This window comes from Octopus sinensis, linkage group LG27, assembly GCF_006345805.1.
Source record: "Octopus sinensis linkage group LG27, ASM634580v1, whole genome shotgun sequence".
Classification (NCBI taxonomy): domain Eukaryota; kingdom Metazoa; phylum Mollusca; class Cephalopoda; order Octopoda; family Octopodidae; genus Octopus; species Octopus sinensis.
Window position 1 is genome coordinate 18,088,678 of NC_043023.1, and position 27,500 is coordinate 18,116,177.

The 27,500-nt window shown below is 35.6% G+C and overlaps 2 protein-coding genes across 3 annotated transcripts in view; both read left to right on the top strand.

Moving 5' to 3' along the window:
- Window positions 1–27,500, top strand: part of LOC115225268 (adhesion G-protein coupled receptor G6-like) — a 1,160,637-nt gene that overhangs the window by 524,717 nt on the left and 608,420 nt on the right. The gene's annotated exons all lie outside the window — the stretch shown is intronic.
- Window positions 7,059–27,500, top strand: part of LOC115225319 (serine/threonine-protein phosphatase 6 regulatory ankyrin repeat subunit B-like) — a 48,774-nt gene continuing 28,332 nt past the window's right edge. The window contains exons 1-6 of one of the 2 annotated variants that reach the window (XM_029796266.2): window positions 7,059–7,149; window positions 16,142–16,224; window positions 20,878–21,029; window positions 23,847–23,892; window positions 26,127–26,281; window positions 27,245–27,281. In XM_029796266.2, the coding sequence (XP_029652126.1) occupies window positions 16,147–16,224; window positions 20,878–21,029; window positions 23,847–23,892; window positions 26,127–26,281; window positions 27,245–27,281 (468 nt within the window). In that variant the 5' untranslated portion in view covers window positions 7,059–7,149; window positions 16,142–16,146. The remainder of the gene's footprint in view (window positions 7,150–16,141; window positions 16,225–20,877; window positions 21,030–23,846; window positions 23,893–26,126; window positions 26,282–27,244; window positions 27,282–27,500) is intronic. The other variant, XM_029796269.2, reaches the window with a different exon arrangement.

A 27,500-nucleotide genomic window follows, 5' to 3' on the forward strand; every position in this document is an offset into this window, starting at 1 on the left:
GGACTTACAAGCAGAAAAGATGACGAAATAAAATGATTATATAAAAGTGTAGATTTGTAAAGGAGAAAGAGGTGAATAATAATTGAAAAGTTGGTGTGCCGTTTATAGATAGAGAGAGAGAGGGATTAAGAGACTAGCCCTTAATTTATAAATCTTTATTATTTCTTTAGTCTGCAATAAAAAGAAGGGACACAAAACTTTTATAATGATGTATGATTTTTACATCTCATCACATTTATAGTCATTTAAGCCCGAATCTTTGGTTGGTTTAATTTCGGAACACTCTTTCACTCTCTCTCTTTCTCTCTCTCCATATATATATATATATATATATATATATATATATATATACATAATAATATACACATGCATATATATGTATATATATATGTATATATACATGCATACATATATACGTGCATGCATGCATATATATATATATATATGTGTATATATATATATATATATATATATATATATACGTACATATATATATATATATACATACGTACATACATACAGATATATATATATATACATATATGTGTACGTACATACATATATATGTACATATATACACATACATACACATACATACTCTTTCACTCCTTTTTACTCTTTTACTTGTTTCAGTCATTTGACTGCAGCCATGCTGGAGCACCGACTTTCTTCGAGCAAATCGACTCCGGGACGTATTATTTGTAAGCCCAGTATCGGTCTCTTTTGCCGAACCGCCATGTGATGGGGACAAAAACCCCCCAGCATCGGTTGTCCAGCAATGCTAGTGGGACAAACACAGACACAGAATCATATATGCACATACATATATATACAAATATACGTCGGGCTTCTTTCAGCATCCGTCTACCAAATACACTCACAAGGCTTCGGCCGGCCAGATGCTATAGAGGAAGACACTGGCTCAAGGTGCTACGCAGTGGGACTCAATCCAGAACCATGTGGTTGGTAAGCAAGCTATTTACCACACAGCTACTCCTGCTCCTATACATGTATGCATACATATATACGCACACACATACATATGTCTATATATATATAAACATGCATACATGCTTATATACGTACATAAACATACATATACCTATATATAAACATATATACGCACATACACACAGACATATATATATATAAAAATTCATACATGCTTATATAAATACATACATAATATATATATATGTGTGTATATTTTTTTAAATACATATATATCTGTAGAAATATACATGCGTATATATATATATATATATATATATATATATGTGTGTGTGTGTGTGTTTGTGTATATGTATGTATGTATGTAAGTATGTATTTAAGTATGTATATATGAATGTATGTATGTATGTATCTATCTATCTATATATATATACATATATTTATATATATATATATACATATATATATACACTTGGAGTTTCATCGTCTGAGAAATTTCAGTGTTTTGTTTCTATTTACATGCATGATTATTTTGTATATGACTCCTAAGGTGTCTCATTTGCTTAATTTCATCTTTCCTTATCCTTCTTTCTCTCTCTCTTCACATATGGAAAAGACATGCATACACATATATGCATACATACACTCAAACATATATAAGTCATACATACATACATACATGCATACATACATACATACATACATACATACATACATACATACATACATACATACATACATACATACATATGCATCACAAGATTTCAATTTATCAGTTTTCCGATTCAGTATTTTGTCTGACATTTCAAATTAGGATAAAAATTCTTGAAATATTTTAAACGAACACAAAATAAAGAAATGGGTTCGAAATTGATTGTTGCATAACAAAATATGATAGCAGAGTGTGTAAACCAATATTATATTGAATGAAATCACAGTGACAACGTGACTGACATCTCAGGTGTGGCAATATTCGATGACGATATCAAATTACCTCAGGCGTGTTCTTTATTCACTACTCATTATTTTACGAAAACTGATCCTGTCTAAAATTAACGATGGTTATCTTGATATATCCTGGTGGTGTTTTGCGTGTGTGATGTTGTTGGCGTTGTCATTGTTGCTATCGTCCCTCCCATTTAGCTGATCAAATGACAGTATTGCAGACACAGATATATTGTCCCGGATATTTTATGACTTCATCGAGCTGCAACCATACTGAACTGGTTAGATGTGTGGTGGGTGAAATGAGGCCACGTCACCTCTTGCGCTAATTCTAGTGAACACTTGATTTGTAGAAGTGAGTTCTAATCTTAGGTGGTGCTCTGAAATAATCTCTAATGTAGAAAACATTCTAGCCATGACCATCCAGTCTTTTGGGTGAGGGTCAAGATAAAATCACATAGTTCACAATATCCTTTATTTCTTATGATATCAAGGTGTGAGTTGAGTGAGGTTTAGCTGCTTTTTCGACCGGGTCATCACGGTGGCCAATTGACAACTTTGAATTAATTGCTCCGGCTCTCTCTATTCTGAGATCAAATCCAACTGAAATTAAATTCTTGAGGGTCAATAAATAAACTAGTAGAAAAATCTTCCCCACCACGCTATTGCACTGATTCCATTAAGGGCACAAGGCTAAGCATTCGAATAAAACGTAGAGTTGGACTGAGCAGAAATATGTAGGGTGGTGGTAGTTGTGGCTGTGGTAGTGTTGATGATGAAGGCAGTGTCGGTGGTATAGGTACTAGTGGTGGTGTTGGTAGTGTAGTTTTGTGGAAGTGATGGTGGTTGGGGTTATGGTGACAGTGGTGATGCCTTTTGCAGACGAAGGGTGGTATTGGTGTAGTTGTAGCTGTTTAATCCCAATTTCGCCCTGATCCATCAACATAGAATCCAAGACACTCCACCCATGACACATTGTTTGGATTAACTTTACACACTGGTTAAAGACATTAAGTACCAGTAATATACCGCTTCTATTCTTCTCATCTAAATCTCCTTCATGCTTTATTTACTCTGCCTAATTAATTACCTTGCATACACACAGCACATTTATATACCTACCTACATACAAAATACAGTAAAGTGTCACTAAGAGATTTGGCTGTTATTTCACTTAAGACTAGATACTATGAACAGGCCTTCCTCACAAGCTCAGTCTTATATAAATGCATACATACACAAACACATCTGTCTATCTATCTATCTATCTATCTATCTATCTATCTATCTATCTATCTATCTATCTATCTATCTATCTATCTATCTATCTATCTATTTATCTATCTATCTATCTATCTATCTATCTATCTATCTATCTATCTATCTATCTATCTATCTATCTATCTATCTATCTATCTATCTATCTATATATATATATATATATAATATATATATATATATTATTTTATTTTATAGAAGGAGCTTCTATAAAATAAATTAATTTACTCTGCTATGTATTGAGTACCTTATTTACTGTGGTTAACCCCGACTCAACCCGGGACCTACATATATATATATATATATATATATATATATATATATATATATATATATATTTATAAATAAGGATAATATCATTATTTAAATATCGATATCATCAAGTGGCCAGCATGGGAAAAATACCGTACAGAGGTAATAATTATTTTACAACTAAAAATAAGAGTGTCTAAGAGACACCACCATGCCGAAATAGCAGTCAAAACCCTGACTTTAAAAACCACGTAAAATGTTCATGGTACGATATGAACATTTAACGTGGTTTTTAAAGTCAGGGTTTTGACTGCTATTTCGGCATGGTGGTATCTCTTAGACACCCTTATTTTTAGTTATATATATATATATATTTGAAAACCCCACTGGAATGGGAGAAAGCGCTAATAATCCGAATGATGTGATCTGAATGATATGATATATATATGTAATTGTAATATATAAATAAATATCTATAAATATGAACCATCCGATCTTCTGATTACCTAATTTCTTCAAATATATATATATATATATCTGTCTATCTGTCTGTCTTTCTGCCAGTCTGTCTGTCTGTCTCCCCCTCTCTCTCTCTCTGTATATAAACGTATATATATATATATATGTGCATATATATATATATATATATATATATATATATATATATATATATATATATATATATAAATTTACACACACACACACCCAGAGAAAACTAGCTAGGTAGATAGATAGATAGATAGATAGATAGATAGATAGATAGATAGATAGATAGATAGATAGATAGATAGCATCATCATCATCATTTAACGTCCGTTTTCGAAACTGGAATAGGCTGCACAGTTTTTTCTACTAGAGTTGACACTCTAGAGAACTGCTTCAGGTTCCATTCTAGTTTGGCTTGGAATGGTCTGTAGGGCTGGATGCCCTTCCTAATACCAACCACTTCACAGTGTGTGGTGATTTCTTTTCGTGTGACACCGGAATGAGCGCGCATAGGTGCCGCCTGTATGTGTGATCTGTACGTGGCATCGGCAGGCCAGTTCTGTTTATCAGGGTAGGGCCGTAATACTTCTGCTGTGGAGGTTGTGTATTCCTCAGTAAAGCAAGGCTCCAGATATATGTGCGTGCGTATGTGTGTGTGTGTTTCTGTCTACACTACTAATTAGGGTTCTGGAATGTTAATATATTTCGTAATTGTGGTATCATTAGTTCGATAATTAAGCCTTGTGCGTGTGCGTTGACGCTCACAAAATCACAAACATACAAAACTACACATACAAACACCCACACACACACACACACACACACACACACACACACGAAATGGCATGTCGACTACATCGAACACAGGACTTGACTTTTTCTTAATTTATTGACCCTTAAAAGTCAACCTTGGTGTCGTTTGAACTCAGAATGTAATGAGCCTGTAAAAATGTTGTTAATCAATTTGTCCGACTCATTTAATAACAATCCTTTCTACTCTAGGCACAAGGCCTACAATTTTGGTAGAAAGCAGAAAGTTAAATTCATCGACCTCAGTACACAACTGGTACTTATATTATTGATCCTAGGAAGATGAAAGAGAAAGTGACCTAGGTAGGATTTGAACTCAGAACTTAAAGATCAGGAAGAGAAGCAACAAACATCTTGTAACGGTAAGGATTCTCCCTGGCTTCCACCTTCAATTTAGTGATAAGAATTTCAAGTTATGGCAGAAAATCGATTTGTTTTGAGAGGGGGCTATATCGATTATTTCGACCCCAGATCTCAGGGGCTTCTTATCTTATCGAAAGAAAATGTCAACATCAGTGGGATTTGAACACAAAACGTAAACACGGACAAAATGCTGCTAAGTATTTGGTCCGGTGTGCTAACGATTCTGCCAGCTTGCCGCCTTACATTATTCTTTTCTTGTCTACCCTAGGCACAAGGCCCGACATTTTTCGGAGAGGGGACCAGTTGATTAGATCGCATCCAGTATGCAACTGGTACTTAATTTATCGACTCCGAAAGGACGAAAGGCAAATCAACCTCAGCGGAATTTGAACTCACAACATGAAGACAGACGAATGACCAGAATGATATTAATAATGATAATACTGAGCTTGTTGTCTGTTCCTTCTCAACACATGCCTGGTTCATAGGGCCGCTTCCCGGTTTCCTTGGCGTATAGGTTACCCACCTTGACGGGACTCCGGTTTGTCGCAGGTAAGCCGCATGATAAAGGAGGGAAGAGTGAGAGAAAGTTGTGGCGAAAGAGTCAGCAGAAGTTCGCCATTACCTTCTGCCGGAGCCGCATGCTGCTTAGGTGTTTCGCTCATAAACACACACATCGCCTGGTCTGAGATTCGAACCCGCGACCCTCGACCGCGAGTCCGCTGCTCTAGTCACTAGGCCTTTAATCTCCACAAAATGAGCTTAGTCTATACGATATTTAGGGTGACCACAACCCTTCCGAAAAAGGTATGAGTGTGAGTATGTAAGTATGTATGTATTCTTTTATCCGTTTACTTGTTTCACTTATTTGAGTGCGGCCATGCTAGAGCAACAGCTTGAAGCGTTTTAGTGGAACAAATCGACCTTAGAACGGATTTGTTTTAGAAAAAAGCCTGGCACGTGTCCTATCGGTCTTATTTACAAAACCGCTAAGTTACGAGTCGTACACACAACAATACCGGTTGTTAAACGGTGATGAGGAGGAAACAGACACAGACGCAGAGACATATACATACACACATGCACACACATACGCATACACATACACACATGTATTTTTCCTAAATATCAAACTAATACACTTGCTTATTATTCCTACATCTGACTTCGGCTTTTGTTTTTTCTATAAATTTCAACTATATATATATATATATAATAACAAAGGGTAAAATTAATTAATTAAGAAGTAATTAATAATTTCACCAAGTAGAATTCGGCAAGAAAAAAGGACCATTTAACGGGAAACTTAAGTAATACTTTATAATTGGGGTTCAGCAAGGATTTGCTTTACCGCATACCGAAGTTTCTAATCTTCGGTATGTATGTATGAATGCATGTATGTATATATGTATGTACGTATATATGTAAGTATGTATGTATGCATGCATATATGTACGTATGTATGTGTGTATATATGAATGTGTTTGTGTGTGTATGTATGAATTTAAATATTTAGGTATGAATTTTTTCCGTATAAAAATAGAAAAAAAAAGATTTGTTTACGAAGATAAAATGTTTGTATGGAAATGGGCGGACAGATTGTGGTGTTGGTTGTGGTCACGTTGGTGATTACGTATAGAGAGAAATAGAGAGAGAGAAAGAGAGAAAGAGAGAAAGAATGTAGCAATGAATAGGAGTTGTGGGAGAGATATTTTTCAGTGTGTGGTTATTTGAGACAGGTTGTCTCTGTCTACTCGCTAACACACACGCTATAATATACACACATATACCTTTAATCAAACATACATTCACACTACACACATATATACACACACATACATGATATACCATGACAATACAACATACACACTTACACATACACACGTTTAAACAAAGTTACACGCACAGGACAAAATAACACCCACACGTTTATAATCTTCGTCCAGGCATTTCATAATTGCGTAGCGACCGTTGCAGGAGTCAAAAATCTCTCTCCTGTTTGAATATTCTGAACATTCAAGAGACAGAAAAACTTCAGCCTGAATTCGAAACACTTTCAATTTGGTGAATATTATTTCATAATTACTTTAATTAACAACATACTAACACATTTACATAGCAAAATATTTATTAGAGCTATTTCAAACCTAAATATATCTCTATAATAAATTGTTTTGTATTCCAGGATTTTATAGAAACAGTTTACAAGCGTTAAATTACACGTATAACATTTTTAGTCAAATATACTTCAGTTAAAACAACGGAAAAAAATTTATTTGATGGAAATTAATGAAATGAAAATATTCATCTAATTATACACTATTTTATGTAGTTTCCAGTGAATTTCTAATTCTGAAGTGAAATTCTAAATTTATTTAACGACTCATTTAATTGATCTTTTCCTTCGTTCTTTAAAACGATTTCTGTTTTAATATTCATTTAATTTTGCATCTAAATGTAATTGCTCTGGTAATTTAAATAATATTTACATCTTGTAGAAAACAGTATGAATTGTTTAAACATTTAAAAAGTGGTTGACAGCATACATTTCTCTCTCCACATCTTTATACTATGTTAACATTTTAATGTGGAATGCATTAAATATGTTTTCTCATAATCTTAAACATTATTTATCAGATGGATGGGTTCTGAGAATTCCATCACATTGTCTAGAATTATTATAAACTCTATTACTAACGCACAGCGGAGTTTATAAACTGCTGCGTGAATTAAACCAGTTTGACAATGACAAGTTATGGGACGGTCTAAGTCCATAGGGTTACAAGACAAGAATTAAAGCTCAACAACAGAAACCATATCTTTAATATATTTTAAACTAAAATAATTGTTAAATTTCGAAAATAATTATTAATTATAAAAATTACGGCAATGTTTGAATATTTCAACTTCATAAATTGTATCCTGACATTTCAATACTTAAAATTCTCTGAAGTCTTAAAAGATTAGATTTTAAATACATTTTACAGGTTATATTTTTATATTATTTTTGAATTAATAGTCTATGTAATAATTAGCTTTAAATTTAGAAAGTATTGCTACTTTCTCTGGAATTAACAGCAGAATAGATGAATAAATAAAATGATTATATAAAAGTGTAGATTTGTAAAGGAAAAAGAGGTGAATAATTATTGAAAAGTTGGTGTGCCGTTTATAGATATATGTATAGAGAGAGTGAGAGAGAGTGAGAGATTAAGGGACTAGCCCTTAATTTATAAGTCTTTATTATTTCTTTAGTCTGCAATAAAAAGAAGGGACACAAAACTTTTATAATGATGTATGATTTTTACATCTCATTACATTTATAATCATTTAAGCACGAATATTCGGTTGGCTTAGTTTCGGAACACTCTTTCTCTCTCTTTCTCTCTCTCTCTCTTTCTCTATCTATCTATATATCTATCTATATCTATCTATCTATCTATCTATCTATCTATCTATCTATCTATCTATCTATCTATCTATCTATCTATCTATCTATCTATCTATCTATATATATATATATATATATAAACATTCATACAAGCTTATAGAAGTTCATACATATATATCTGGAGATACATGCATGCGTATATATATACATATATATATATATACATGTGTGTGTGTGTATATATGTATATATGTATGTATGTATGTATTTATCTATCTATCTATCTATCTATCTATCTATCTCTCTCTCTCTCTCTCTCTCTCTCTCTATATATATATATATATATATATATATATATATATATATATATATATATATATATATATATATATATATATATACTTGGAGTTTCCCCGTTTGAAAAAATTCAATGTTTTGTTTCTTTCTATTTACATGGATGAATATTTGTATATGACATCTCATATACAAGGGGTCTCATTTGTTTAATGTCATCCTTCCTTATCCACCTCTTCTCTCTCTCTCTCTCTCTCTCTCTTCACATATGGAAAAGACATACATACATACATACATACATACATACATACATACATATACATACATACATACATACATACATACATACATACATACATACATACATACATACATACATACATACATACATACATACATACATTCATACATACATATGCATCACAAGATTTCAATTTACCAGTTTTCCGATTCAGTATTTTGTCTGACATTTGAAATGAGGATAACAATTCTTGAAATATTTCAAACGAACACAAAATAAAGAAGTGGCTTTGAAATTGATTTGTTGCATAACACAATATGATAGCAGAGTGTAAACCAATATTGTATTGAATGAGATCACAGTGTCTGCGTGACTGACATCTCGGGTGTGGCGGTATTAGATGACGATATCAAATTATCCCAGGTGTGACATTATTTTAGGAAAAATGATCCTGTCTAAAATTACCGATGGTTATCTTGATATATCCTGGTGGTGTTTTGCGTGTGTGATATTGTTGACGTTGTCGTTGTTGCTATCATCCCTCCCATTTAGCTGATCAAATGACAGTATTACAGCCACAGATATATTGTCCCGGGTGTTTTATGACTTCATCGAGCTGCAACCATACTGAACTGGTTAGATGTGTGGTGGGTGAAATGAGGCCACGTCACCTCTTGCGCTATTTCGAGGGAACACTTGATTTGTAGAAGTGAGTTCTAATCTTAGGTGGTGCTCTGAAATAATCTCTAATGTAGAAAACATTCTAGCCAATACCATCCAATTTTTGGGTGAGGGTCAAGATTAAATCACATAGTTCACTTTATTCTTTCTTTCTTATGATATCAGGGTGTGAGTTGTGTGAGGTTTCGCTGCTTTTTCTACCGGGTCATCACGGTAGCCAATTGACATGTTTGCATTAACTGTTCTAGCCGTCTCTGTTCTGAGATCAAATCCAACTGAAATTAAATACTTTGAGTGTCAATAAGTAAACTAGTAGAAAAACCTCCCCCACCACGGTATTGCACTGATTCCATTAAGGGCCCAAGGCAAGGCATTTCAATACATCGTAGTGTTGGACTGAGCAGAAATATGTAGGGTGGTGGTAGTTGTGGTTATTGTAGTGCTGATGATGAAGTTGCTGTTGGTGGTGTTATAGTTACTAGAGGTGATGGTGGTGGTGTAGGTTGTGGAAGTGATGATGGTTTGGATCATGGTGATAGTGGTGATGCCTTTTGCAGACGAAGGGAGGTATTGGTGTGGTTGTAGCTATTTAATCCCAATTCAGCCCTGATCCATCAAACAGAATCTAAGACACTCCACCCATGACATATTGTTTGGATTACCTTTACACACCATCCCACCACTTGTTGAAAAGAATTAAGTACCAGTAATATACTGTTCCTATTCTTCCTATCTAAATCCCTTTCGAAAGTTTAGAGGCTATGGCCTCTGCCTTACTTCTACTGCCTTAGTAATTAACATACATCCATAGGAGCACTCCGTCGGTTACGACGACGAGGGTCCCACAAGCTGATGCGATCATCAGGACAGCTTGCTCGTGAGATTAATGTGCAAGTGGCTGAGCACTCCACAGACCTCATACCCCTTCACATATTTCTTTTGATATAATTTAATGCAATCTCTACAATAAATCTCTGCCTTTAGCTAAAAAAAGGAGATATTTTACAATAAATTTTAATATTATGTGTATAATTGACAAGTGCCGATTAATATTCATGAATGCAGTAACAGATTCCATTCGTCTAGCTCCCTTCAGAGCTTCAAACTTTGTGCTGTGCTTCTAAAGAAGTGGATCTCTGTTATTCATTGGTTGATAGCATCTACGCCTCTTTCTATAATCCTGGTGCGATATTTCCCTTGGCAACATTGACTTTGTTGGAATAAAGCCCTGGGTGATGTGGTCTTGAGGAAATGTTTTTCAGTCTGTGGTGAATCTGTCTTCTAGTTGATCTGATGTATGTGGCTTCACAAGACTACACGTCTGGTTGACCACTTTTGAATTTAAACAAAGCCAGAGAGGCAGATCTTCTGATGCTGTTTTTCAACTTATTTTCCCTTCAATGTAGACCCAGTGTTTATTTCAATGCCTCTGCTTCCTCCATTTCTTCCCTTTCTTATTCTTCTCTTCGCCTACATAATTAAGTCTATGTGCATGTGTGTGTAATATATACTAGCAGTCACCCGACCTTTGACCCAGTGTGTACCGTATACTCTGTTAAGCTGGCTTTTCTAATGGCTTGAGACTCGAACATTTGTCATTTCTTCTCTGGTGTATCTTGTTCCCTCCAGCAGGCTTGCCTAGTTGATTGAAACTGATGTTTTACTTCCTATTGCTGCTGTGTCTCTACGACATTTCTTTGTCTTCGACACTCGTGCCAGTCCTGCCTTTCTTCTTGTGTCTCCATAGACCTTCAAAGTCGGTGCTTTGAGCTTCAGATGATTGAAAAGATATTATATTGTCTTCTACGCATCATACTGAATGTTCTGAAGTCAAATATCTAAAACAAATCCACAATAAATCCCGTAACATGCAATTCCTTTTTGTTGTTTCTAAATTCAATCTCGTGACTTTATTTCATTCGTTTACCAAACTTCATAAAAATTGATTCAATAATTTTTTATTTATCATTATACATCTATATGTATGTGTGTGTATGTGTTTGCATACATTCATACATACGCATACATATTTATATACACCTATGCGTGTATTGGCATATGCTTCTGTGAGTATGTGTAAGTGAGTGTGTAAATGTGTGTTCGTGCCTGTATGTTTCTTTACATTTCGTTCATTGATGAATTGTGTAAAAATTATATTCATGTTAGAAAAGAAAAGGTTTTGAAAACTAATTAATTTAATATTGACAAACAATAAAGAAGTGAAATTGAACCAGTGCGTGTGTTAATGATATTGGCATAATGACTCCCTGGACACTACAAAATTCATATATGTATTTATATGTGTATTTAGTCACAGGAATGGCTGTGTGGTAAGAAGCTTGCTTCCCCACCACATGGTTCTGCGCTCAATTCCTTGAAACCTTGAGATTGAATTTGGTAGATGGAAAGTGAAAGAAGCCCGTCGCATATATATACGTGTTTTATATGTACTCTTTATCATCGATTGGTGACCGGTGTTGGTGTGTTTACATCCCCATAAATTTGCGGTTCGCTTAAGAATACCGATAGAAAAAGTACTAGGCTGTCCGTGGGTCGATTTGTTCAACTAGAACCCTTCAAGGTAGTGCTACAGAATGGTCGCTGTCAAACGCCTGAAACATTTAAAAAAATTTAAAAAAGGAATATAAATATGTATGTGTGTGTGTAAAATTGATAAAGTCAAGTTTCATGTATTTAGCGTCTATAACTGTAACTCCATCCCACTGTTTTAGCTTTCTTTCTGACCTTTCCATAAATTATCTTTACAACTTCCACACTTCCGAACTTCAAATTGTAAAACCAGTGTTTATTTCAATGCCTCCGCTTCCTCCCTCTGTTATTAAGTCTGTGTTATTAAGTCTGCTATGTTATTAAGTCTGCTAGGCGTATGTATATATGTGTGTGTGTAATATATACTAGCAGCCACTCGGCCTTTGTCTCGGCGTGTAGTGTACACAAATGTATTCATCAAACATCTTTCGTAATGCTTATGTATTAAGATCTTAATTAAATGTTACTAGTCGATACTCTTCACAAGAAATAGTTTTAAATTCCAACCTTAAGTACACACATTCACATAGACACACACACACACACACACACAAATTTACAGAAAACAAAAGACGAAGACAGGTGAGGGCACAACGAAAAGGTGTATTAGTTTGACCCTCAGGAAAAAATGAGAAAGTCTTTGATGTTTAGAACCTACGCTCTTCGACAGAAAGGATTGAGGGGGAAATGGAGAGGGAACGAAAATAAAGGAGAGAGAGAAAATGTGAAGGTATTAACGGTTGAACATGATGAAATTTGCGGAAGTAAGAATCTGGGATAAAGAGGGGAAATAACGCTACCCCTGCTGAACTAGGTTGCGTAAGGGCGAGTGTGCATTTACGAAGGGTGTGTGGGTGTGCATGTTTAAATGGGAACGAGTGCGTTTGAATGTATGTGTGGGGGAGCTTAAAATTATGTGGGCCTGAGTGTGCGTAGGGAGCGTATGTGAGCGTATATCAACAGTATGCAGGGGTGTTATGATAACGGTGTTACTGGTGAGTGTATATATATATATATATATATATATATTTATATATATATATATATATATATATATATATCTATATATATATATATATATATATATATATATCAGCCAGTCTGTCATCTTCACGTCTGACTTAAAGTCTTCTGAGTAGTCTCTTCCATTCGCACGGGTACCACTCTACAACTGTATGGGTTCACCGATGGTCTGTGAACCTTGCGACATGACCAGCCCATCGTAGATTTACTTAGTGGTTTTCGGCGATGATGTCCTTAACTCTAGTTCTATTCCAGATTTCCTCATTCCAGGTGTGATCTCGAAGCCAGATTCCCAACATCAGCGTTACAATGGATATCTGCTCTGTAAAAAGATGTTCCCTCTTCTTCAATGCCCAAGTCTAACATGTGTATAGCACTGCAGACTTGTCTGTTTCTATTTTAAGGTTAATTTTTTTTAATTAGTATATCCAAGAACGGGAGCTCCTTTTGGTTGTATTCCATTGTGAACTGTTTATTTGGGTTTATGCTGTTCAATAGGTTTTTAAATTTTAGGAGTTTATCTGTGTTTTCATTCCAGAGTATAAAACAATCGTCTAAGAATCGTTTCCTATTCTCTTTTATCCGTTCTTGGATATACTAATTAAAATAATTAACCTTAAAATAGAAATAGACATTTTTTACAAAGCCACAGACGCCAAACAATACCTTCTTTTTAATTAATGCCACCCAAGACACACTAAAACAAACATCCCCTTCAACCTTGCAAGAAGGATATGCACAATAGTGTCAGAACAAAATACCAGGAACTTTAGACTGCAAGAACTCAAAAACACCCTAATTGACAGACATTACCTAGCTCAACTCATAGAGGATGGGATCAGACGTGCAACAGAAATCAACATAGAAACTTTAAGAAAAGTTCAACACAACAACACACCTTCCCCGAAAATACTACGTTACATATCTATATACAACCCCAGAAACAAAGAAGCCTTCACCATCATCACCCAGAATTTACCAATACTTCATAAGGGCCCCAAATTAAAGAAAATTCTAAACGTACACCAAATCATTAAAAGTTACAAACAACCTAAATCACGTAAAAAGATTCTCACAAAGGCAAAATTGTTTTCTGAAATTACGGATGCAAAAGTAAAAAAATGTGGTAGATCGAACTGTGCAACATGTCCAAACCTGCTAGAAGGATCAGAATTCCTCTTTAAAGAAGGACAGAAATTCAAGATCAATTCTAACTTTACTTGTGCCTCTGAAAACATAATTTATGTCATAAAATGCTCGGGCTGCCACCAAGACTACGTGGGATCTACGGGACTATCACTCAGACGTAGATGCACACTGCATCGACAACAGATTGCATTCCCAGAATACAGAATGATACCTTTTAGTGAGCACATTGAGAAATGCGCAAAGCAACTACTACCACAATTTTTAATCTTTCCATTTTACCAATGTACTATCGGATCATCAACACAAATTAGACTAAACAAGGAAACATTCTTCATTGAAAAGTACAAGCCCAGACTTAACCACTCCAACATACTGATACAGAGAAATTTACACCAAGGGAAAGGCAAAAAAATTTAAGCGATTATCTCCCTTACACCGGAAGAAATCACTCATTACCTCCCCTTATTTAGAACTCTTTTAAACATAAACATAACGATAACTCTGTTCAACATGAACATAACGTCGTAAGAAATTTGAAAAGCTAAACGCGAAACCGGTCTTTCTTCTAAACTATGTCATTGTAGGAAAACATTTTTTAATATTCTTCAGACATATTGACTCAAATATATTTTTTAACCTTTAAGCCTTCTGTAGTTTTTTCACTTTTTACTATATATATATATATATCTATCTATATATATATATATATATATATATATATATGCACAGGTACACGCACACACCCACACAAACACAAACACTTCATTTTGGCAGTTCTTTCACTGGGTACTTGCACAAGGTGTCATACAGTGGGACTAAACTGGTGGTTGGCGTTTGGAAGAGCATCCAGCTGTAAAATCCCTGCCAAAATAGACAGTAGCCTAGGGTACCTGGCCGACTCCTGTCATCCATCTTACTCATAAATGGATGAAACGTGGACGTCAAGTGGTGATGGCGATAATATATATATATATATTATATATATATATATATATATATATATATATATATATATATATATATATATATATATATATATATATATATATATATACTTTATTTAAAGCAGCAGAAAATTCAACAAAACCTGTTACTCTGAGTTTCCCGTTGCCGTTCATCGGACAGTTTTTGCTAGAATCAAACCCATATATATATATAAGGGAAATTTATCAAATGATTTTGAAATAGTCATAAAGATATTTGCAAAAATCTACAAAGTAAGCACTTGTTGATAGCGTCTGATTTGATCTCATCTACTTTGTTAGGGTATCGACAAAGATCAATACAGGTGGTTCTATTGAACAAACTCTGTTTCATTGATTCTTTTACTAGTTTTCGTAAACTTACCTTTTTTTGAGAATCAGTTTGTCTTTGATATAAAGTCCCCTCCACCGTAGCTGGGGTATGATCCACAGATTTATAGCTCAACATGTACGCTGCCTCTACGTAGCTGATCAACAGACTGTACATTCCAATATTGAGGGTTTAATAGTAACCAGTCAATCTGTAATCTAACCTAGAAATACAATACAATAACTGTTGTTAGGTATATTAGTGTCAAGAAGAACATTCAGCTATGAATAATAACTTTAGATAAACTGAAGTTTACAATATCAATGTTATCTTATGCAAGATTTTAGAACCATCATCTTCTGTTTATTGTTGTTTAACTCATTTTATAAGTTTTTCAAAACTGCTTTACTCTTTTTTTGACATCTTTTATTCAGAAGACATGGATTCAATTTTTACTAAAATTATAACTAATGATGTTAAAGGATTGAAAACTTTGATAGAGGAGAAGCCAGGCCAAGTAAGTTGTTCTGTTTATTGCTTTCTCAAATTTGCCTATTTCTTTATTATTATATACGCAATTTGAAAACTTCAAACTAACTGCATATATTTCTCCATTGTATTTCATTTCTTTCTTCATCTCTTTCCTCAAATTGCCATTAATGTTATAATAAAATTATTGACCAAGGCAGTGAGTTGGCAGAATCGTTAGTACGCCAGGTGAAATGTTTTGCAGTATTTCGTCTGTGTTTACGTTCTGAGATCAAATTCCGCCGAGGTCGACTTTTATTGTCATCCTTTCTAGGTCGGTATATTAAGTACTAGTTGCCTTCTGCGGTTGGTCTAATCGACTGGCCCCCTCCACCAAAATGTCAGGCCTTGTGCCTTGAGTAGAAAAGAATATTATTCTTGACCAAATTTTGAGCATGGCAAAGTAGATGGAATGTGAATGTGAGAGAAACCCACCATCACACACTGCAAGGGAGTATTCTGACATGAAAGTTTCAGATGAGATGAGAAACAGATGGAGTCCGTAGATGGATGGTGACTTTTTAAAGAAGTCCTCTTGCCATACACAGTCGAAGGTTTTACTGATGTCAAGGGCTACACTATTTTATGCAGATTTTGTCAAACATATGAAATATGAAAACACTGGTGTATCACACAGGTACAAAGCCCCTCTTGATATGGCTTTATAAAATTGTGCTGGTGTTCATTGAATAATGAAAGATACCTAAAGGAACAAATATGATGGTTGTTTGTGACTTTTTACTTCATAATTGAAACATTGGAAGTTAGAATGACTGGTTGGTAGTTACTCGATAAGATATTGTCTGCAGGAATATTGAGCAGGATTTCCCAGTGAGGTCAGTTCTACCCATGTGTGGGGACGCTGTGGGAAAATATTATATGAGGTTATGTATATATGAAACACAAAGAATGTATACCCGAGTTTACCTGAAGCTACGTATCAGCGGTTGGATCAGTAAAGAAAACTAAGTGGTGAAGCATCAAGTATTCACTTATTCTGGTGAAGGTTCTATGGTAAGTAGTCACCCATGTCAAGACTAGGATCGAGAGGGAAATTAATCTGATCTGGTATTAACCGAATCGACATTAAAAATGTGTTATATAGAGTCGTAGCAAGGAAATGGACATTGAGAAATCCTTGGTAAATGAAAAGAAACCATATTTAAAAGGTTTGAGAATCCCTGGTATAGGACCTTCATGGTTAGGAAGCAGTTGGTAGAATGATTCTGTTAAATTTATAGAGATTCTGTTGGTAGGAGACCAGAAATCTTGGTTTCAAATTAGGAGTGAAGAGAGCTGACAGATGGTGAAATGCAGAAAGAAGCATCCTTTATTTTCTTGATGACCATCATACCTGTAATTCAATGGTGTGTGTATTTCTGCCACTTTGTGATGGTAGGTGTATTCCTCCAGATGATGTTGATAGTGTTGTCTAAACAGATGTATTACAGTTGTGTATGAACAACTCACACCTTTTAACATTTTGTATGGCTACAAAGTACTACCGAAGCACTTAATTTAAAATGAAGCACTGCCTTATTTATGTTTTTATTCCCCTATCGTTTCCTTTCATTTGTATACACTTTTTCACACTTTGAACATATTTAACACAAGTTGGTGTCATCCAGAAGTTCCCACAGATATCTAGTCTCAAATAATTACATTGTATTAGATTCAGTGACAAACATAAAGTGGTTTTCTTTCTCTTCATTGAGCTTATGCATGAATTGAACCATCTTCCTAAGCATTTCGAGGAGCATGGTAATAGGGAGGGCAGTAAGATAAGCAACAAAATCAGGCTCCAAGTGCAAGGAGCATTCCATCAATAGAGTTAAATCCTAGTAAATGCCTTGAAAATAAGTTTGACAAGTCGCTGTCAGAGGGAATCAGTCACCAAAATTGTGAAGCAAACAGAGGAGTGACTGATGTGGATTGATAGATCAGGGCTTCCAGGAAAGTTCAGGACATGGCTCTACCAACACAGACTGCTCCCAAGACTCATATGGTTGGTGACGCTGTATGATGTTCCAATGACAAGTGTGGAAAGGGTGAAGAGAAAGATAACTAAATACCTCCGAAGATTGCTAGGAGTTTCCCAAACTTCACTGCAGTAGGCCTGTCCATAAGATCTGGAAGGCTACAACTGTCGCATTTAATGGAGGAATTTAAAGTAGCAAAATGTAATGGTGTAGAGGGACTCTAAGGACGAGCTTGTTAGACATGCAGGTATTACCACAAGGTGTGGGTAACTAGCACCGCTGTCGCTCAGGCTGAAGGTATGCTGGAGCTACGCGCTATAATTGGAGCTACATGTTGGGGTCGCAAGGGACTTGGGTCTTCCTATTTCCAACAATAGAGGAAAGCAGACACCAGGGAGAGGCGGGTTATGACCCAGACAGCGGTGCGGTACCAGGAGGAAGATAAAAGGAAATCAAGAGCTGTGGAGTTGGAATCTCTGAGTGCATGGACTAAATGGGATCTCCCTAAGAAGAAGCTCACATGGACTGACCTGTGGAGGCTGGAACCTTTGCACATCTCCTTTCTGTATGGAGCGGTGTATGACACACTCCCGACGCCAACAAACCTGCACAGATAAGGTTTGAGGGAAGACCATTTGTGTAGACTTTGTGGGAAAGAGGCACTCTGGCACACATCTTGGCAGGGTGCAGAATAACACTTTCTCAAGGCAGATACAAATGCTTGCTTACACCCTGGAGCAGTAAATGTGTAAGAAACATCATCACCAAGGGAAGATAACTGCCGCAATTAAGTTTGTGAAAGTGGGAGACAAACCAGTAAAGCCAGCGAAAGTAATATATAGCTTGCTGCAAGGGTCTCAACCATGGGATATGAAGGTAGACTTAGGGAAGAGATTGCAGTTTCTCCAGGTTGTCCATACAACCCTGAGGCCCGATGTGGTCCTGTGGTCTGAAAAGGCCCAGAAAATTATCATAATTGAACGAACAGTCATGTGGGGAGCGGGTTGCAACGAGGCCCATGAACAGAAGTGTGACAGATATAAGAGCCTTCTGCAGGGTTGCAGGGAGAAGGTATGGCATGTATGGATATTCCAAGTCGTGGTTGGCTGTAGGGGATTCCTTGCCCAGTCGGCATGGAGGATTTTTACAGCAACTGGAATGTGAGGTAAGGAGGGAAGGGTGGCTGTGCGCATGATGGGACAGGCAACTGAAAGAGCCTCTTGCTGGCTTTGGTGTAAGAGAGAAGCTTACCGCTAGAATGCATGAGGAGTTGAGGAGCAGTGAATTGGCCACCTCTGTTAACCCATCAACATTAGGGTGTTACGGTTCAGGGTCCAAACAAGCGATGAACGAGGATAACGTCTGACGACATTGGTTTCTCCTGGACAGGGTTCCATTCGCTTTGGAGAATAGATAAAACACATCTTACAGTTGTTATTAACTCGTACATGTGTGTGTGTTTGTGTGTGTATGTGTATATACAGACAAGCAGATGTATGTGTATTATTGAGTGGGGGTTGTGTGTGTGTGTGTGTATACATATGTATCTACGTTAGTGGGTGTCCCTAACTGCTAGTTGATAACCGGTGTTGGTGTATTTGCATCCCTGTTACTTAGCCCATAAGCAAAAGAGAGCTATAGGTTGCTGCTAATCAGACAGAAAAGGTTACAGACATAAAAGACAAACTCGAGGAGGAGCTCCAGCATGGCCGCAGTCTCATGACTGAAACAAGTAGAAGAGAGAAAGAAAAAGAAAGAGAAAAAAAGAAGAGAGAAAAATACAGAAGATATAAAAGGAAAAGGGAGAGAGAACTATAGAGAAAAAGAGAGAGAGAAATAAAGAAGATAAAAAGAGAAAGATGAAGGTAGAAAGAAAAGAAAAATTTACGGAGAAAAGAAAGATAGAGAAAGAGAGAACAGAAAGAGAGAGATAGAATGGAAGAGATAAAAGGAAACGAGAAAGGGAGAGACAAAGAGAGAAAGAGAGAAAAGAAAAGGAGAGAAAAGAAAAAGAGAGAGAAGGAAAATAGAAAGAGAGAGAGAGAGAGAGAAAGACAGAAAATAAAAGCTGGAAATAAAGGTAAAAGAGCGGGAGAGAAAGAGAGAAGAAAAAAGAGACGGAGATAAAGAAAGAGAGAAAAGAGAAAGTGAGAGATAAGAAAATGTGTGGGAGAGAAACAGAAAATAAACAGAGAGGGAGAGAGGGGAATATAGGAAAGGAAAGAGAGTGAGAAATAGAGAGAGAGAAAGAAAGTGATAAAAGAAAAGAGAGAAATAAAAAGAGAGGAAGGAAAGAGAGAGAAAGAGAGAACAAAGACTAGAGGATAGAAAAAAGAGAAAGAGGAAGGAATGAGAGAGAGAAAAAGAGGAAAGGAAAATGGGAACAGAAAGTAAAAGAGTAAAATAGAAAGAGAGTAAAAGAGACACGGAGAGAGAGAGAAAGAAAGAGAGAGAAGAAAAGGGGAAAGAGAGAGAAAGTGAGAAAATAAAGAGAAGGAAAGAAATGAAGGAGGGAGACAGAGAAAGAAAGAAGGAGAAAAACAGGAAATAAAACAAGAAAGAGAGTGAGAGACAAAGAGAGAAAAGAGAGAGAGAGAGAGAGGGAGAGAGAGAGAGAGAATGGAATTTCTCTATTTCACATGGCCTCACTTTCTTCATTACAGATTAACAAACGTGATGAATGTGGAGTAACTCCTCTAATAGAAGCTAGTTACTATGGCAAGGCAAGAATAATCGAGATGTTGATTGATGCTGGTGCGGATGTAGGAGCAAGAGACCACGTGGGTTGTACAGCTTTACATTGGGCTGTGGATGGGTAAGTTGAGAATCAAGTAAAATCTGCAGATGTGTTTTTGTTTGTAAATTTGTTGCAATTGCAGACACAGGTTCAATATCTAAAGTGACCATAGTAGTGGCAGTGGGACAGCAGCACAACAGCAGACTAGCAAGCAACAACAACAACAAGCTACTCTTTTAGTCATCGATACAATTCATTAGTCATTATTCAATCAAAACAATCCCGATGATGACGATAACGGCGATGATGATTATGATGATGACAATGATTATGTTCATGATTATGATTATGATGGAGGAGGGGGAGGATTATGATAACGTTCATAGTGATTATGATGATTATGTTGATGATGAGTACGACGAGGATGAGGAGGATGATTATGATTATACGGATGATGACTACGTTGATGACGATGATGATGGTGACGATGATGGTGATGATGATGATGATGATAATTATGATGATGATGATGATGATGATGATGATGATTATGATGATGATGATGATGATGATGATGATGATGATGACAATGATTATGATGATTATGTTGATGATGATGATAATGATGACAATGATGATGATGGTGATGATGATGATGATGATAATTATGATGATGATGATGATGATGATTATGATGATGATGATGATGATTATGATGATGATTATGATGATTATGATGATGATGATGATTGTGATGATGATGGTGATGATGATGATGACGATGATTATGATGATTATGTTGATGATGATGATAAGGATGATTATTGTGATGATGATTATGATTATTATGATGATGATGAGATGATGATGATGATGATGATGACGATGATTAGATGATTATGATGATGATGATGATGATGATGTGATGATGATTATGATAATTATGATGATGATGATAATGATGACATGTGATGATGGTGATTGATTATATGATGATGATGATTGTGATGATGATGGTGGATGATGATGATGACGATGATTATGATGATTATGTTGATGATGATGATAATGATGACAATGATGATGATGGTGATGATTATGATGATGATGATGATTATGATGATGATGATGATGATGCCGATGATGATGATGACGATGATTATGATGATTATGTTGATGATGATGATAATGATGACAATGATGATAATGATGACAATGATGATGATGGTGATGATTATGATGATGATGATTGTGATGATGATTATGATGATTATGATGATGATAATGAGGAGGGGGAGGGGAAGGATTATGATGAGATTCATGGTGATTATGATAATTATATTGATGATTATATTGATGATGATAATTATGTTGATGATGATGATGATGATTATGATGATGGGGATGACGATGATGATGAAAATACTGATGCTGATGATGATGATTATGATGATAATGAGTATGGTGGCGATGAATTATTGATGATGCTGATGGCAATGAGGGCGATTATGACGGTGGTGATGAAGATGATGATGATTATGATGACGACGATTATGATGATGATTATGATGATGATGATGATTATAATGATAATGATATTGATGATGACGATTATGATGATCATGATCATGATCAGTATGATGATGATGATGGCGATGATGATGATGATGACGTTGATGATGCAGATTATTATGATGATGATGGTGATGATGATGATGATAATGATGATGATGATGATTGTGATGATGATTATGATGATGGTGAGGTGATGATGATGCGGACGGAGGCGATGATGATGATGATTAAGATGATGATGTTGGTGATGATGACGTTGATGATGATGACGACCATGATGATGAAGATGGTGATATTAATGATGATGACGATGATGATGATGATCGTGATGATGTGGATGATGATGAGGATGATGATGACTATGATGAAGATGATGATGATGTTGACGATTATGACGATGATTATTATGAGGATTATGTTGATGATGACGATGATGATGACGTTAATGATGATGATTATGAGGATGATGATGATTATGATGATGATTGTGATGATGATGATTTTGATGATATTATGATGATCATGACGATAATGATGATTATGATGATGTTGATGATGATGACGATGATAATGGTGATGATGATGATAATGATGATGATGATATTGATGATGTCGATCTTGCTGTTGATGATGGTGATGACGATGGAGGGGATGATGATGATGAAGTCGATGATGATGGTGATGATTTTGATGATGATTATTATGATGATTATGATGATGATTACGATTATGATGATGATGACGATGGTGATCACGATGATGATGATGTCGATTATGATGATGATGATGATGATGATTATGATGATGATGTTAATGATGACGATGATGATGATAATGATGATGATGATGATGATGATGACGATGGTGATGTTGGTGATTATGATGTTGATGACGATGATGATGGTGATGATGCAGGCGGTGATGAGTATGACTATGTTGATGATGATGATGATGATGATGATGCTGGTGATGTTGTAGATGATGGTGGCTATGAACGATAATGATGATGATGGTGTTGGCAATGAGGGTGATGATGATGACGGCTATGATGATGATGATGGTGGTGATGATGATGGCGATGATGATTATGGTGATGATGGTGATGATGATAATGATGATGTTGATGATGATGATTATGTCAATGATGGAGGCGTTGGCAATGATGATGATGGCGATGATGTTGATGAGCATGATAGTGATGGATGATAATAGTGCAGATGATAATGATGGTGATGATGATGACGATGATGTTTCGTCTCAAAGCCAAAATATTTTCATATATAATGTAAATTAGTCCATGTTTCTATCTTTTACTCTCAGGGATCGACTTCAAGCTGTGGAGATCTTACTATCTCGGGGCAGCGATGTAAGTATCTTATTTATATCCTTTCGTATGTTCTACTGAAGAGGAAAGAATCTATTATGAGATTAATTCCGAAATTGATTCAATATAGAAACAACAAACTTTTTTAAGAAATTCTATCGGCCGGCTTTCCCCGATTTCAGTTCTTCGAGTTTTTTTTTTCTATAGCGAGTAAATAATATATGGAAATTGACGATTTAAAAGTCTGTTATCAGCTTATTGGCATTGAAATAATTTTCTTTAGCCCTTATTTATAATAGTTTATAATTTAACCGTAAAGGTATTTTAATATGCTGCCACATTTTTTGATGGAATATTTTTTCTGTAAAAAAAAGTTCATTCTATATTAGTAGTAGTAGTATATATATATATACTTACTGAGACCCCGTATTTTTTTCCCTTACCTTTCTGGTGTTTCCTACTTTTTAATGATAATCATTAATTTTCGATGACTATTATGTTGAGAAAATGGAAGCATTTGATGAGTTTCAAACCAATCGCAACCCCAGAGATAATTGTTGATTAAGACATTGAAAGGGATGGATTTTCAGAAAATTTCTTAAAGAAATATTTATTTTAAAAAACTTCATGAGGAACATACAACCACACACACACACACACACACACACACACACACACACACACACACACATATATATATATATATATATATATATATATATATATATATAGACACAGGAATGGCTGTGTGGTAAGTAGCTTGCTTACAAACCACATGGTTCCGGGTTCAGTCCCACTACGTGGTAACTTGGGTAATTGTCTTCTACCATAGACTCGGGCCGACTAAAGTCTTGTGTGTCGATTTGGTAGACGAAAATTGAAAGAACCTCGTCGTATATATATATATTATATATATATATTATATATATATATATATATATATGTGCATTTGTTTGTGTTTCTCCCCCACCATCGCTTGACAACCGATACTGGTGTGTTTACGCCCCCGAGACTTAGCGGTTCGGCAAAGAGATCGATAGAATATGTATTAGGCTTACAAAGAATAAGTCCTGGGGGCAATTTCCTCGACTAAATGCAGTGCTCCAGTATGGCCACAGTCAATGATGGAAACAAGTAAAAGAGTAAAAAAGATCTATTTACACACATACATATATATATATATATATATATATATATTCTATATATATATATATATATATATATATATATATATAGTGACAGAGAGGCGCAGGTGTGGATGTGTTGTAAGTAACTTGCTTAACAACCACATGGTTCCCGGTTCATTTTCACTGCATGGAACAATGTGCAAGGTTCTTCTGCTATAGCCTCGGGCTGAGCAAACCTTGTGAGTGGATTTGGTAGATGGAGACTGAAAGAAGCTCGTCGTATGTATATATATATATATAAACATGTATATATATATATATATTATATATTTCTTTACTACCCACAACGGGCTAAACATAGAGGGGACAAACAAGGACAGACAAAGGGATTAAGTCGATTACATCGACCCCAGTGCGAAACTGGTACTTAATTTATCGACCCCGAAAGGATGAAAGGCAAAGTCGACCTCGGCGGAATTTGAACTCAGAACGTAACGGCAGACGAAATACGGCTACGCATTTCGCCCCGCGTGCTAACGTTTCTGTGTACATATATATATATATATATATATATATATAATATATTTATATATATACATATGTGTTTGTGTATGTGTGTGTGTGTTATGTGTGTCTGTGTGTACGTGCCTGTGTTTGTGTGTCTGTGTTTGCCCCGAACATCGCTTGACAACCGATGCTGGTGTGTTTACGTCCCCGTAAACTAGGCTTACTGGGGTCAATTTGTCCGACTAACGACAGTGCACAAGCATGGCCACAGTCACATGACTGAACCAAATGAAAGAATAAAAGAATAAATGTAACTATGAACACAAACACGCGAACACTCACATATATACACACACACTCATTTTGCTGCTCTATGTGTTTATTTATTGAGTTATTCATCCTATATGCGTGTGTTTGTGTGTGTATAAATATATTTATATGTACATATGTATGTGTGTATACACGTATGTGTATATATACAATAGAAATCTCTTTTACCTTCTCCCCACCCCAATCATTCCACCTGTTTAATTTATTTAATTCCTTCTCTTCGCTTTTTCTTTGAGTTTTTCTTTTAATTCTTCACCACCCGACTCCCCTTTCAGACACCATTTTTAATGTTTTTATTCTTTTCTTTTTCAGGTTAATGCACAGTCTAATGATGGTCAAACACCGCTGCACTGGGCCTGTTTTTGGGGACACTTGCACACAGTCGAGCTGTTGTTGGGTCACAATGGCATTGATGCCAATGCGGTGGACAACGATGGAGACACACCAATCTATGTGGCAGTTCGGGGGTAAGTCCCCATTGGATCTGGAATATCCAAATCTGTTTCTTTTATGTTTTCAAAAATGTTTGTTTCTTTTTCATTCAGTCATTCATGTCATAATCCCACCATGGAGTCATTGTCTTTCTTCTCTCTTTCGCACTGAAATAACACTGTACCTGCTTCATTAATTAATCACCATAATTGTTATTGTTGTTGCCTGACTGGACACTTCACTTCATCTCGTTCTCCATTACCTCAACGTCACAGGTTCAAATCCTCTCTCTTCTTCCTTTCATCCCATCTAGAACTACTTTCTCTCTCTCTATCTCTTTCTTCCTCGCTCTCTCTCCTTTGTAGTTTCCCTATTTACTCCGACCCTGGACTAAATACAGAATCATGCCCTTACAATATTTACATTTGTCTCTTTTATGTTCCATGTTCAAATCCTACCAGAATATTTACTATCACTCTGGGGTCAATATAATCTGTACCAGTAATACCCAGGAGTTCCTTTAATAAACTGTCTTCCTTTTTTTCTCCTGTTCTTGTTTCTTATTACTTGAAGAAAATAAATTGTGTTATTTTATTTACGACTCTTTACGTTCAGAGTTCAAATCCTACCAAGGTCAACTTCTTCCATCTTTGCAAGGTTGATAAAATACAATACCAGTCATGTACTAGGGTTCATATGATTACCTGTAGCCCTTCTTTCCTTCCTAAATTTCATGTTTATATAAGCTGTCAGAATTCTTAGCTGTATTTTTCCTGTCTTTACATTTCTGGGTTTACTCAGGTGTGTATATATCATTGTTCTACTGTGTAGAGTGTGTATTGAATAAATATATGTGTGTGTATGTGTGTAATAATTGCTGTAATCAAGTTATTGTGACCTAATTACATTTGTTTTCTTTAATGAACTAATAACTATTATCTCAAGCTGTGTGATGTTTGTTTTTTTCATGTTTTTCTTTCCTCATCCATTACTTTCAGGCGAAGGTATGATGTGGTGTCTGTGATGCTGAACCAGGTTAGTTAATAAATACATTTTATATACACTCTCCAGTATTATATTGATCTGTATAATATAAATATTATCAAGGTACCAGTGAAATAATGGGGATAGATTTAATCACATGTACTACAAAAGCCTTGTGTTTGTGGAGGAATTGTATATTGATCATGTCGATGTTGATATTGGCGGTGTGGACAGTCCAACTGACCACCACCACTGATAATAATACCTTTA